Genomic DNA, 13,374 nt, shown 5'->3' on the forward strand with positions numbered 1-13,374 from the left:
CCGCCGAAGCGATAACGTTCAGCCCCATATCCTCTCGTCTGCCGAGCCTCCTTTCTCTCCCCGAGGAGCTAACGTAATTATCATCCGGCTCGTAAAAAAGCGAAACGTGCAGCGCGAAACAAAAAAAGCGCATATTTAGTAGAGCCGCCGCACACACGAGAGCGCTTTTACCGGTTCAACGGTTCAGCGCGGCTCCTCTTCGGTGTGAAATTGAAAATGATCATGCGCTCCGAAAGAATGATTACGAGATTACGGGTAATGAGTAACGAGGATCGTCGAATATAAACACAGTCCGACGGCAGACTATAAGCTGCTGCTGCTGCTGCTGCTGGCGAGAGTAACAAATTGTAATTCACGTGTGCGTGTAATTCACACACATAGCGACCGCATCGAGAACAACCCGCGCGCGTGCGCGCCGGTAAATCCATCGGAATTCGGATCATAAATTTTATTGCGCTCTCGAGCGAGAGCTGAGGGCTGCGCTGCAGTATAGTGTGGGCCTGGCTAGAGAAGGGGCTATATGCGCCGCGTTGCTGCAGTAGCTGACCCGGAAAGTTTTTCAATCTCCGGGACACGACACGTAGCGAAAAATTTCGGCGTGTTTATATTTGATAATCTCTCTCACTCCTCCTTTTTTTTCATTCCGTCTCTGTATTTCACCTTCGTTCTTCCCCGCGCCTGCGCTAATTTCATTTTCGACTCGGTGTTTATGATACGCGCGACGCGCTTTACGGCGGGCTGCTCGATTGGCGCCAGCTTTGAATGATTCTCGAGGGGAGATTTATAGCTTTTTTGCGAGTGAAAAAAATTCATCCATTAAAACACCCACGACTATATTAGCATATCATTATATTTGACGAGAAATAAGCGGTAAATACACAGCTGGAATGAACGATTCGCTACACGCGGCGCACGCTCCCCCGAGAGAGATACTCATCTTAATAACCCGTCATAATTTAGCGCTCGTAAGCGCAAAAAACCATCAAGTTCGAGCGCTCGAGTCTGGAGAGCTCTTAAAAGGCGGTTTACGTCATTTTTGCGCGCGTCTATTATAACCGCGGGCGAGAGTGAGCTCGGAGAAAGCCCCAAGAGAGAGAGAGAGAGAGAGAGAGAGAGAGAGAGAGAGAGAGAGAGAGAGAGAGAGAGATAGGAGCTTGGCTCTCGCGTATAATCGTCGCGCACGTACTCGCGAGTGGATGTAATGGAATCGGCGCGACGTGAGTTATGCAAATCGCGGCCTGGGGTCAGCGGGTTCATCCACTTATCTTGGCTGCGATTGGCATCGCTGCGCCGGTATGCTATATTAGGCCGCCGATCAGAGGGAGTAGACGATCAGTGAGCATCGGCTCCGATCGCGAGTGTCACTCTGACTCAGCTCTTCTTCATCTTCTTCTTCGCTTAATGAAATCTTCATTCTTTCTCTCTCTCTCTCTCTCTCTCTCTCTCTCTCTCTCTCTCTCTCTCTCTCTGTGCTCGTAATATCGCGATTCAGCGCTCCGGCGTTTTTGAATTCGTTTCGAACGATAAACGCAAAATCTCGCGGCCGATTTTCGAAGTAGACCGGTAAAGCAAAAATCAAACGATTCCGTCCGCAGGCTACTGGATTACCAATTCAAATGCGCCCGGCGCGCGTTTAACAGGCTGCGCCGAAAAGCCAAGTCGCAGGACAGTAAACACAGCTACACGCTCCATTTCCGTTCGTTAATTTATACATCCTCGGACAAACCGCCAATTAGACAAAGACCGCCGCAGCGGAACCGCCGTCGGCCCGTAGTTTCGAATAACATCGCACAACTGCAGCAGTCCAATCATATTGAAATGACGCGGCGCGCGGTCAGCAGTTTCGCCGAGAAAAGCCTGCAGAAGAAGAAAACAATATAGTTACGACGCAGGAAGGGACAGGACAGCCGCTCGTCTCGTTTCAAATTCAAAGTTTCTCGATCCAGACTGGCTCAATAGGGCTGCTCTCTCTCTCTCTCTCTCTCTCTCTCTCTCTCTCTCTCTCTCTCTCTCTCTCTCTCTCTCTCTCTCTCTCTCTGGTCTAGACTCGTCAGCCTCTCTCTGCGCAGCAGGTGTACGCGCGCCGCGTGTAGCGATATAACGCTAGAGCAGACTCGGACTCGGTTTTAAAAGTAATGAATTCCTAATGCGAATGCGCTCCGATCATGTTTCGCTCTCGTCTGCTATCTCTCCTGGTTTTATATATCGTTACGCCGTGTGCCAGAACCGCAAGCAGCAGCAGCAGCAGCCCCCGATCGGCCGGCAGAGCAATATATGCGCCGCGGCTCTGCATTGCAGCTGCGTTTTTTCTGTCACAGCTGCGCGCGCGCACCGGTCCACCTCCTTCGCTCTCTTTGTTTTTTGACCCGAAGCACTTTGGCCGTGTTTGCTTATTTATTTATAGGGAGAGAGCATTTATTGTACGTGTTTTTGGAACGAAGTGAGGAGAGTTTGAAAAAAATAACGAATTCGCGACGAGAGCGCCAACTCGATTGCTCGGTTCGTTAAAATTGCTCCGTTGTCGCGCGCGGATGTTGCAGGAGAGCTGAACGTCATTTTATCGATGGTTCTTGCTGCGAGCCTTTCGCTATAATTGGAAAGCGCTCGCGAGTGTGTAGCCGGGACGTGTTGCCGATATATCAGGGCTACTGCTGCTGCGCTCAAAAATTAATCTGTTTCATTCAAAGCTCGAGCAGTACCCTCTCCACATCGAGCTTTATTACAAACCCAGAGCGAGCACAAAGAAGCCCGGCCGCATAATCAGTTTAATTAACCACCACAAAACGAGTCTAATATCCGGGCTATAATGACGTTTCGCGGACCGCACAGGATAAACACATCAGCGTACATACACACACGCGCGTACACCCCCGGCTCGCCGCTGAAAGAGTCATTCGAATTTTCAAAAGTAACTCTCTCCCCGACGCCAAAAGTCCCTCCGGGGCGAGTCGACGCTATCGCGCGCAAAAGTTACACACGCACACAGCTACAGCGGATGTAACGAAATATGTATGTCATAGGTGGGGCATACAGGGGGAGTAGGATGAGAAAAGGCCCTCGAGAATCAGCGTCGCGCGTTGGACCGATCAAACCGATCCCGGGGGCGCTGGGATGTATAGCGGATGACAGGAGGGCGAGCGAGGGAGAGAGTGAGAGAGAGAGAGAGAGAGAGAGAGAGAGGGAGAGAGAACAGTGCACCGAACTATAGCCAGTTGAATGGCATTAATTAGCTGGGATATGCAAACAGGCGAGGGAATTGGTCGATCGATGATGACACTGTGCGCAGCCTGTACGTACGTGTGGGTCAAAGCCCGAGAGGGAGCCTTATATACTATACGCGTTGTTTTTCGAACGCTTAGCCCTAGCGTCCTTTTCGTGCGCGGCCGATCGACTTACCGAGGAAATTATGTTAATGACGCCACTCTCCGCGTGACGCGCAGGATTTGTTCCGTAAATGCCTCGTTGATCGGCTTCGATCGTTGGGGGGAATTATTTCGAGTAACCTTATCCGCTGTTGTTCGGGAAAAAAATTGAAATTCCTGGCCATCTCGCAACGCACATCGTCATAGTATAGGAACCGATGTTTACCGGTCATTGACTATTGTCTACTTGTTTGCCAACGTTACGACGTACACGACAGCGTATAACCGAGCCTCAGGCTGTTTGCCGACTATTTCGAGACTCCGACGGCGCTCGCGCGGCGGGCGAACTTTCCCTCGACTTGCGGCCGCGCGTACACCTGTACATCGCCGGCCGGAAATCTTACGTCGAAGTTTATTGCGGAAAACTTTACTCTTAAAAGTTCCATACACTTATCCACTCGCGCATAGGATATTCGAAGGATCCTCCCAAAAGCTGACAACGCCGATCGACGCACCTTTTTCAGCTCTCTCACCTCCGAGTCATTTGCGGCAAAGAATGAGGCAGCGCGGGAGAAAGAGAAGTGCGCGGTTTATGCGGACTACTCGGCTCTCCGCGGAGCTTTGCTCTCGTGCACTTTAAAGTCTAGCGTAGTCCCGCGGGACCGAGCCGCTGGAGAGCTTTATACGCGCGCGAAAGAGAGAGAGAGAGAGAGAGAGAGAGAGAGAGACCAGTCGAACACACGACTCTACAGCTTCTTGGCCGAATGTAAACCGCGTATATAGTCTCCCAGCAATTGTCACACGCGTGTGTATATATGTATACACACGTTCGACAAACAGTTGGCAACCTTACGAGGCAGAGAGGCGACTTGACGAGCCGCCGCGCACATGGGAAATTCATGCTGGCAGTATAACCGCGGGAAAATTGTCCGAAAAAAGGGACACACGTACGCGCGCGCTCGTGTGTATAAAAAAGCTTATACGAGTATCTGTATAGGCTGACGGAGCTGAGAGACATAAAAGCGCTTTCGTTATTGATCTAGACCAACGCCTTCGACTGACTCATTGATAAGAACTTATTTACGCGGCCGGCGCGACGCGGAAGGAGACGGACGGCTGACGATAAAAATTTATTGCCGACGGCGGCGGTGTAGCTGTATAGGTGCGTCGGAGTTGCGGAAAGTATACGAGAACTCGTCGCTCTGCGGGTAAATATTAGATAATGGATCTGACGGTGTTTGCTCGCTTGTAACGGAACTGACTGTAATCGAGAGAATTTTATCGGATCGAGTAGGGCGATATGCATTGTGCTGTATACGAATGTGAAAATTAAGTTGTCTGGCTCTCTGTACGTTCTCATACGCGGATCTCATTACAGCTGTATTTCGAAGAGCTGAAAACATTCTTTCCCGAGCACTTTAAATTACTCCCCCAAGAATGTAAAAACGTATATCCGATTCCCCGAGAGCAAAGAAAATTCGCGCCTCGGATCGTCAGCGATAAATTATTCATAAACCGCGCATCTCTCGTAATGGCTAAACGTGTCGCTGACCGGAACACGCGCTCTCCGCACTGGATATACATAGCTGCACAGACACTATTCGATTGGCCCTCGAAGACGCGCGAGCGAGAAATAGAGAGAGAGAGAGAGAGAGAGAGAGAGAGAGAGAGAGAGAGAGAGAGAGAGAGAGAGTAGGTTTACACGGCTCGGCGCGGATAACGATACTGCCAATCCTATTTTCGACCTGTCGACTCGTCTGGCGCACACTGCGGGTATACGCGACGAACTCTCTCTCTCTCTCTCTCTCTCTCTCTCTCTCTCTCTCTCTCTCTCTCTCTCTCTCTCTTGTCCCTCCTCGACAGCCGGTTTTTGTATAAATGGCGTAATTTGCCGAAATGCGCCGCCCTTATGAGTCCTCCGGGGGCTGGCCTGTGCAGCGGCGGCGGCCAACTTTGCTATACTAATGATATAAATAAAAGATAGCGAGGTTGTTTGAGGTAACGATGCTGCTGGGCGTGGTGTGTCGGAAAAGAGGGACCGACTCGTTGTTTCCCGTCCTCTCTCGCTTTTCACCCTCGGATTCACGTGCAGGAGTCACTCGCCCGCGCGCGAGGGTCAACTCTTTGTTCTCGCTCGCGGCTCTCTGTGTATGTGTGTGGGGGGGGGGGGGTAGTGCCTTTCTTTCACCTATACGCCAGGCCCGATATCCTTCCGCCCGAACTGAGCGAGAGAAGCTACATCGTCTTAGCGCGGGAGCTTTTCCTTGAGACTTTTGTAATTAGAGCTGCAGCCGTCGGTGGCTTCCTTTGTAGCTCTCTCGCGACGTGATTAGCTAATAAAATATCGCTGCTTTCTTGCGGAAAATTTCATTTTCTCCAGCTTCTCCTCCTTCCCCTTTTTGCTGGCCTCTGGAAGAAGCTTTGCAATATATAGTGAAATTTTTTACTGCATCGAAAACGACAACTTAAAAAAAAATCACGTTTCGTATAACAAAAAGCGAAATAGGAGGAAGCTTGTATAGTTTTCATGTTGTATATGTTTGTACTATATCAGCGTAGAGAATAGCAATTGAACGTGCATACATGTGTGGGACGGAGGCATGCGTATTATGGTGAGATATATTATTCGGCGAAATGTAAACGAAACGAGAGGGCAAATGATATTGAATAAAAGAAATATATTTATAAAGCAAAATTGATACTTCTTTCTTTATTCTGTCATGTCACCATTGTCTTGAAAAATGAGGAAAATTGCGGGAAAAACATAAAATTTTCTTTTTGAAATATTTTATTTATTTATTCATCTATTCCAACTAGTACAAATATACTTCATAAATATCTATATCTATTATAGTGAGACCATCAGGTTAGGTGGATTCCAGGTAGTAAAAAAAGATGGGGCGACTCAGGTAGACAGAGGGCTGGAGTCGTTCCAGGTAGAGAGCGCCTAATGACACGAAATCGCATCTCTGGCACCGATCCCAATAATTAGGGTCGGGAAAACTCAGTCGTCGTCTAGACTTGATCATACCTGCGTTCAAGGGATACGACGGATTATTGCCGCTGCGCAGCGCAATTCGGCGAACGTACAAAGTATATGTCGGAAGATAGGGATAAATCAATTAAAATTATATCGCAAATAATTTTAACAAGCCAAACAGTTAGGTATAATTTCATATCATATTTTTATTGCAAATGCATCTTTATGAGTTACAGTATAGTAGAAAAAATGTAAATTTAAAAACAGTACATATTATGTTAAAATAGGAACAACGTGCGAAAACGCAAATTTCGTTTAAAAACTCGTCGAATCCTCACGCTTCCTCGATCTTCTGCCAATTCGGCACATCGTTCTCGTCCAAAAACCGAACAATATTCTGGATGATCAAGTGTTGCGGGTCCTCTACTGGAAGCACCTCGCACATGAGGCTAGACAGGGACCGTTGGAATCTGTCTCTGTGCACTGCCCAGTTAAAATTGGACCTAAGCGTAGGTTCGTAATAGGGGAAGCGGTGCACTTGCCCCTCGAAATTTCTGAGGAAGTCCTCGTTCCTCACGTACCCTAACAGTACGTTTCGCGTACTGTTAATAAGTATGTCAAAGAAAGTTACACTGTTGACCACGTTTCGTTCCATCATAGCCCCCAACTCGGCTCTGCATTGCTCCAGAAGTTCCAGTAACTCTTCCTTCTTTGCGATCAATTTGTAATCCGCTGGGCTGATGGCCACCCCTTTGGCTTCGAGTCTCGCTAGAAACTTCACCATGATTCTGGCGGCAACCTGGCTCCTGCGCTCTACAGCCAACCTGAGCATCATGTCTCTCGTTTTTGGTCCGTTGATATTCGCGCCGTGTTCCAGCAGGATTGCGACGATCTTGTGCCGATTGTGGTAGATCGCGTAGTGAAGTGGCGACTTGCCGCTGAGGCACGTTACGTTGATTTTTGCTCCGGCCTCGATCAGCGCAGTGGCGACTTCTTCGTGTCCACCTTTGCAAGCGATGTGCAGAGGATACAGACCTAGTATGCAGTGCCGGTTGACGTTGCGCTTGTTTTTGCGGATGAGGTAGCGACAGATTTCAGGGTCCTTGTTGGCCGCCGCCGAGTATAGAACTGATTCACCAAAATAGTTTAGTATACTGACGTCTCCTCCGGCAGCGGTCATAAGCTTTAAATCCTCGACCGTGCCGAGCTTAACGACTAAGTGGAGGGGGGTGGAGCCCCTGTGATTACGCTCGTTCACATTGCACTTCCGAGAAAGTAGGAGCTTCAATATGTTCTGGGAACTTCGAGGATCTTTGTTAATTGCGGCCCAGTGAAGCGGCGTCTTTTGCTGAAAAGGCGATGGCAAACGACGATTATTAGGATGAACAAAAATTTTTGTTTTAAAATTTTTTTAATTTTGGGAAAAAAATTGAGCAAACAGTCGAGATGCTTACAGTATTGGTTTTCGAGTTCAAGTTAGCTCCTCTAGCCACGAGCAAGGCGACCTGGTCGTAGTCGGAGGCAATGATAGCCTCGTGCAAAGCAGTAAGTCCGTCGTCGTCTCTGGCATTGATATCTGCACCCCTATCCAAAATCTGTCTTGTGATTGTGACGCTCTTCATCCAGACGGCCAAGTGCAGCGCGGTAGCGCCTTGGGCGAACTCGAAAAGGACATTCTTGGCACCGGCGGCCAGAATTTTTTTGGCCATCAACGTGTCTTTGTTTTTCAAAGCTGCGTGCAGCGGAGTGTACCCGTCCAGACCTCGATCTACGTCGATGCCTCGACTTATGAGAATGTCCACGAGCTCGTAGCTTTCACGACTCACGGCTGTATGCAGAGCTGTAATTCCACGCCAGTCCATCATATTCAGGATTTCCTTGTCTTGGTCGATGAGCAGGTTTAAGATAGCCGGGTTGTTGGACCGGATTGCGAAATGGAGTGCTGTTTGGCCGTCGTTCCTGGAAGATAGATGAAAATTTTAGTTTTGAAAAAATCGATGAGAAATTTTCGATGATATAAAAATGTATCGTATAACTCGTGTCTTACCTCTTGCATAGGACGTTGGCACCGTATTCAATGAGCAGCTTCACTATCTCGAGCTGGTTCGATTCGGCAGCTAGCATAAGCGGCGTCTCGCCAGAATAATTGATTGAGTTAGGATCGATACCGTGACGATCCATATAGTTTTCTGTCAGTGTATAATTGCCGATTCTGGCAGACAAGTGCAGTAACGTGTTGTTGATTTTATCTCTGTATAGTAATACAGGCGTATTGCCGAGAAGTCTCTGAATTTCGGTCTCATCGCTTCGTTCGATGGCACCGTGCACTTGTCTCCAATTCCAACCCCATTTTTCTAGCTAGAATTTTATTCACAAATTAGAGCTTATTTCAACAAATTTCACAAAAACTACAATGTAATAGTTATAATACTTACGAAAAATTGATCCATAGCGTCTGTACTTCTGGAAACACACCGGTAAACAGGACTGAAAGAGCCGAAATGTATAGGGATGCTTCTTAACTTGGAAAAATTTCAAGCGGCGTACGTCGACGTGACCACTACGACGCCGTTTGCTAAACTGAGCTATACTGAAAATTGCATTTGCGAGACTGTAGGGAAATGCACCGGCGTAGACCATAAGAAGGGACACTTTGCCCTGCCCCGCCTTTTTCGGAAATTCCCAGGTAGAAGCGTGCTATAGGCCTATAGGGTTTTCGGAACTTTCCACCCCCTCCCCTTAGGACCCGGGAAGCAGCGCCATCTATAGCTTCATTTTGCGAAATCAAAAAACAGGGCATATTTGCTAAAAATATGTTTATTCAAATCACTATGTTTATAAATAATTTATTTACATATTGTTAAGTTTGTACAATGCAATGACGACGACTTGCAGTCGACTTCGTTTCGGATTATACTCAACCTCTCGCATATATTTCTATAGGGTAAAAAAATTGTCTGCACTGCGCGTCTAGGAATAAAGACTTCGTATACATATACAAGGACTCGTATGCCCTTTGCGTTAAAAAAAAATCAAACTGATACTACCTTCCTTTTATTCTGTTTTCTAACTAGAGATGCGTTCGAGCAAGAAAGTAATTTTTCTCCCTACAACTATCTAGGATTCCTCAGATATCTCGACTAAGGGAGATATCGAATGGAAAAGAAAAAATTAATCTACCAGCACCTCGAGGAGGCTAAAAAAAGTCTTACAATATCTTACAACGCAAGAACCCTGTTTAATTAATACTTATCGCGAGACTTCGAAGATTATTGGCAAGAGCGTCAATATCAGAGCGCGATCGGTTTTCTCGTCGAGTCTCGGCGATCGTTAAAAAAGTTCCTTGCAGGAGGCCGAACGACGCGCGATTAAAAAGAACATCGAAGAAAAAAATCTAATACTGCTATTGTCGATTCGGTAGTCGGTAGATTCTTATTGATCGAGTAAAAACAGTGCGCGCGAGGCGTCGTTCGGTTATAGCAAAAATCGACGAGAAAACCGATCTCTCTTTATACACGTTTCGCTCAAATTTTTTCTATACGTATCTTCGAGCGGCGAACTCGCGGACAGCCCGTATGTGACATCGCCGTAATAGCCCTGAACTCTCCTCTCTCCCTAAAGTGCGAAGCTTCTCTTTGACACTTGCGCAAAGAAAGCCCAGCCGAGATCGGCATAGAAATCGGTATCGAGAGTTCGACGCCCGCGAGTTTGAAGGAGGCCTTCGAGAGACTCGCCCGAGAGGTAGGTTACAAGATCGTCCCAAAGAGACTAGAGAGGCCTCAAGGTCGAGGGAGAAGAAGCACAAGACGACCAGGAAGCTCAGGATCACCAGCGGGGACTGCGTCGAGTTCACCCTCAAGATTCGAATTTGAGCGCGGTTTTTCATTGCTCTTGATGTATACAGAGCGGAAGTTGCCAAATTGTCTATACTGCGAATTCGAATCTCGAGCTGGCGAGCTTTGCATGAGTATTTTTAGTCAATTTTGAATGATATTACTCTGTATTAGAATTAGTTCAGTTTAGTTGTTTATTAATGTTAATTAAATAGACTCATCAAATTAAGGCGCATACTAATTATTAACTAAAAAAATGGACGTAACGAGATTCTATCCTCTGATCTATCATCGGTGTTCTATACTGAAAAGCCTCCCGCATGATGATTATACATTCGATGTCTTTTTGATTAATGCGTGCGCATCGACAGCCGATTATTCCATTTACCACCTAATAATCTACCTTATATACTATACGATGATCATGTAACATGGAGAACTTTGTGCTTCAAGGCGGATGAAAAAAAGGGATAAATAAAAAAAAACTAGAACAATAAGGACGAGTGAAAGATTTAAAAAATTAAAAAAAAAGTGATAAAAAATCGCCAGTACGTGTCCGCACCCCGCAACGAGATCGACGTGTATAACTTGAATCGTGCTCCGAATTTGCGATTCGGAATCGAACTTGCTACCGTATAACATGATATCGAGTTTGATGCGTGTAACGAGGTTCTCCTGTAGCTGAGATTTGACGCGGCTGGTAATACGGTTACGTCATTGCTTGACATTTTGCTTCAAAAAATTGAAAAAGCGAGCCTTAAATATGGAGTTTTATCACTTTTGCGCGCGGAAGAAGAAGAGGAAAAGACGAGCGGAGGAACAGCCGGCGGAGTAGACTCGTTGTTTCAGCTTTATATTCCGGATGAGTTGACGCTAATGGAATACCATTACCCTGCCTTTTGATAAGCCGGCCGCGGCGCGGTGAGTTTCGCAATTTTCAAGAAGTCTACGATTCAGCGCTGAACTACACAAAGTGAAAGATTAAGACGCATAACCTCTTCAAAACAATTACGCGGCTCAACAAAGTTTTTCTCGCTCCCAAGGATTTACGCACTTTGGAAGAATAAATCAAAATAGAGGTATGCATCACGAAGCGGCGCGGACCGATGAAAGTCAAGTGCCGTTATCGCAATTCCTCGCAGGTCTCGGCGTGAAGTGCACAATCTGAATCCCGCGGGAGGGCCTTCCATGCATCATGCTACGAGAGGACACTGCGCGCTTTCCTCTTCCTCTTCCTCTGGAAAATCCGTAAAGAGGTTAGCTTTCTACGTGTCCTTTTATGCGACGACGCGCCGGGCACACATCTCTCCGTCTTCCTCCTCCTCGTCGTTCATTTTCCCGTATACACGCGGAATACGAAAATGCCCGGGAAATCAGCGCCTGTGCGAGAATAGCGCGTATATTCGTTCGAGAGTTTTGGCGCGAAATTTAAAAAAGCCGGGAGAGATCGATGATCGCCGGTAATAAGCGCATTATCGACTCGATAAATCTAGCGAGAGAGAAAGAGAACTTTCTCTCGCGCATTAGCATAAATTAAGCGTTACGTCTTCCCCGGAACATTACATTAATCCGCGAGCTTCGAGCCAGTATATAAACGCGCATCGAATCTCGGCCATTGACGCGAGCGAGAAAGAGAGAGAGAGAGAGAGAGAGAGAGAGAGCTCGCGAAAATAGCCGCGAGGAAACTGGGCTGGCGCCGTAAAGTATACCCGCGAATCATTAGCCCGACGTCGAGCAATGAAATCCGGCCGACGATAATTTCACAGAGCAGCGATGAATAGTGTCGAAGAAGGAAGAGAGAGAGAGAAAGAGAGAGAGAGAGAGAGAGAGAGAGAGAGAGAGAGAGAGAGAGAGAGAGAGAGAGAGATGAAAAGACAGCTTATGCGCGCGCTCGCCCGTCTTGTACCGTAAATAAGTCATGATTTATGCTGTCCTTTCGAAAGCTCGACTCACCCTCTGCCTGAAATAGAGAACCGGTTAGGGTAAACAAATCGACGAGCAGATTCGAATGCAATCGCGCGGATTCCTCGAATTTATTGTCGATATAAATAGAGCTTTAAGAGTGCAGGATATTAAGCTTTGCGGAAGTGATTGATCATTTGGCTGTAAATTTTTGCGGACTACTTTTCTGTCGTACTCAGCGAAGTCCGCTGAGGGTAAACGTCAAAGAACTATCGATGCGTGACTCGCTTGCAGGAGCACAGTTTTGGCGGCCTCCCCGAGTCCTATACAAGTAGAGAGGAGGAAGCCCTTTCTCTGTCAAACCAACTCTTTCGTCGTATTCCCGGCTCTTTAATATCGTCCGCTGAATTTCAGCTCTCCGCCGCGCTCCTTCTTCCTCGATTCGTCTAGTTCTTTTATTCAAACGGCTTAGCTCGGCTCCCAGAGTAAATTTTGCGCGCCCAGGGACGAGGCAATTCCCCGAGAGACTCGCTATACGTAAATCGTGGCTTCGTCATTTTCGCTTCTTCCTAGAAAAAGCTATATAATGGTAAAATTTTCAGTTTGGTCATAACTTTGAAAAAATGCGTTTTGAAAAAATTGTTCAGCAAAGAAACTTTCTATCCTACCTATTTTTCGGGAGAACGCCCGATAAGTCAACCCCTTAGCAGCAACAGCCCGAAGTTCTAGCCTACCTATTTTTGCGCGTTTTTCCGTCCTCTTCAAGCCTATAGAGGTTAGATTCACGAGAAAACGTGATAAGGCATCGAGAACGCTCGATAAAAAAAACTCTTTGACGACACCGACGACGTAAATACCGTCCGTACACGAGGTACACTACGAAAATAACAGCCCGGTAATACGCGTAATAGTAGCTATAAATTCGCGAAATGTCTTGACGACCGCGCTGTCGGAATAATTGACGCTTCCGGGAGGATCATCCGTAATATTCCAATATTTACGTAGCCATATCTGGCAAAGTTGGCTGGCTCGGTTATACATACCGCGCGCGTCTGCTGTATAACTCAGAGCTCACCTACACGCAAGGGAAACTATCTGGGTCAGGCCTTAATTGGTTTATACAGCCCGACTGTCTGTCTGTGCGTCTGGATTGTATATCCGATTCTCGCCTCGTCGTGCTCATTCGAATAGCTCATACATCTGTATTCTACATCCCCCGCCGGCTATTCTTCTACGGCTTTCGCGCTCGAAGCCATAAATTCGAAAATAGCTAGCTACGGCAAAAAAGGCGAACCGT

At 47.1% G+C, this 13,374-nt stretch overlaps 1 protein-coding gene across 1 annotated transcript; it reads right to left on the reverse strand.

Annotated features, from left to right (window-relative positions):
- Positions 1-6,215: 6,215 nt before the first annotated feature.
- LOC103316675 (putative ankyrin repeat protein RF_0381) lies at positions 6,216-8,944 on the reverse strand. Its single transcript, XM_008211709.2, has 4 exons — positions 8,778-8,944; positions 8,390-8,700; positions 7,797-8,301; positions 6,216-7,690 (listed from the first exon to the last, which is right to left on the reverse strand). The coding sequence occupies exons 1-4, from the start codon at positions 8,790-8,792 to the stop codon at positions 6,677-6,679; spliced, it is 1,845 nt and encodes a 614-aa protein (XP_008209931.1). The 5' UTR covers positions 8,793-8,944; the 3' UTR covers positions 6,216-6,676.
- Between the last annotated feature and the right edge of the window lie 4,430 nt (positions 8,945-13,374).

The sequence above is a fragment of the Nasonia vitripennis genome, chromosome 2, assembly GCF_009193385.2.
Source record: "Nasonia vitripennis strain AsymCx chromosome 2, Nvit_psr_1.1, whole genome shotgun sequence".
NCBI lineage: Eukaryota > Metazoa > Arthropoda > Insecta > Hymenoptera > Pteromalidae > Nasonia > Nasonia vitripennis.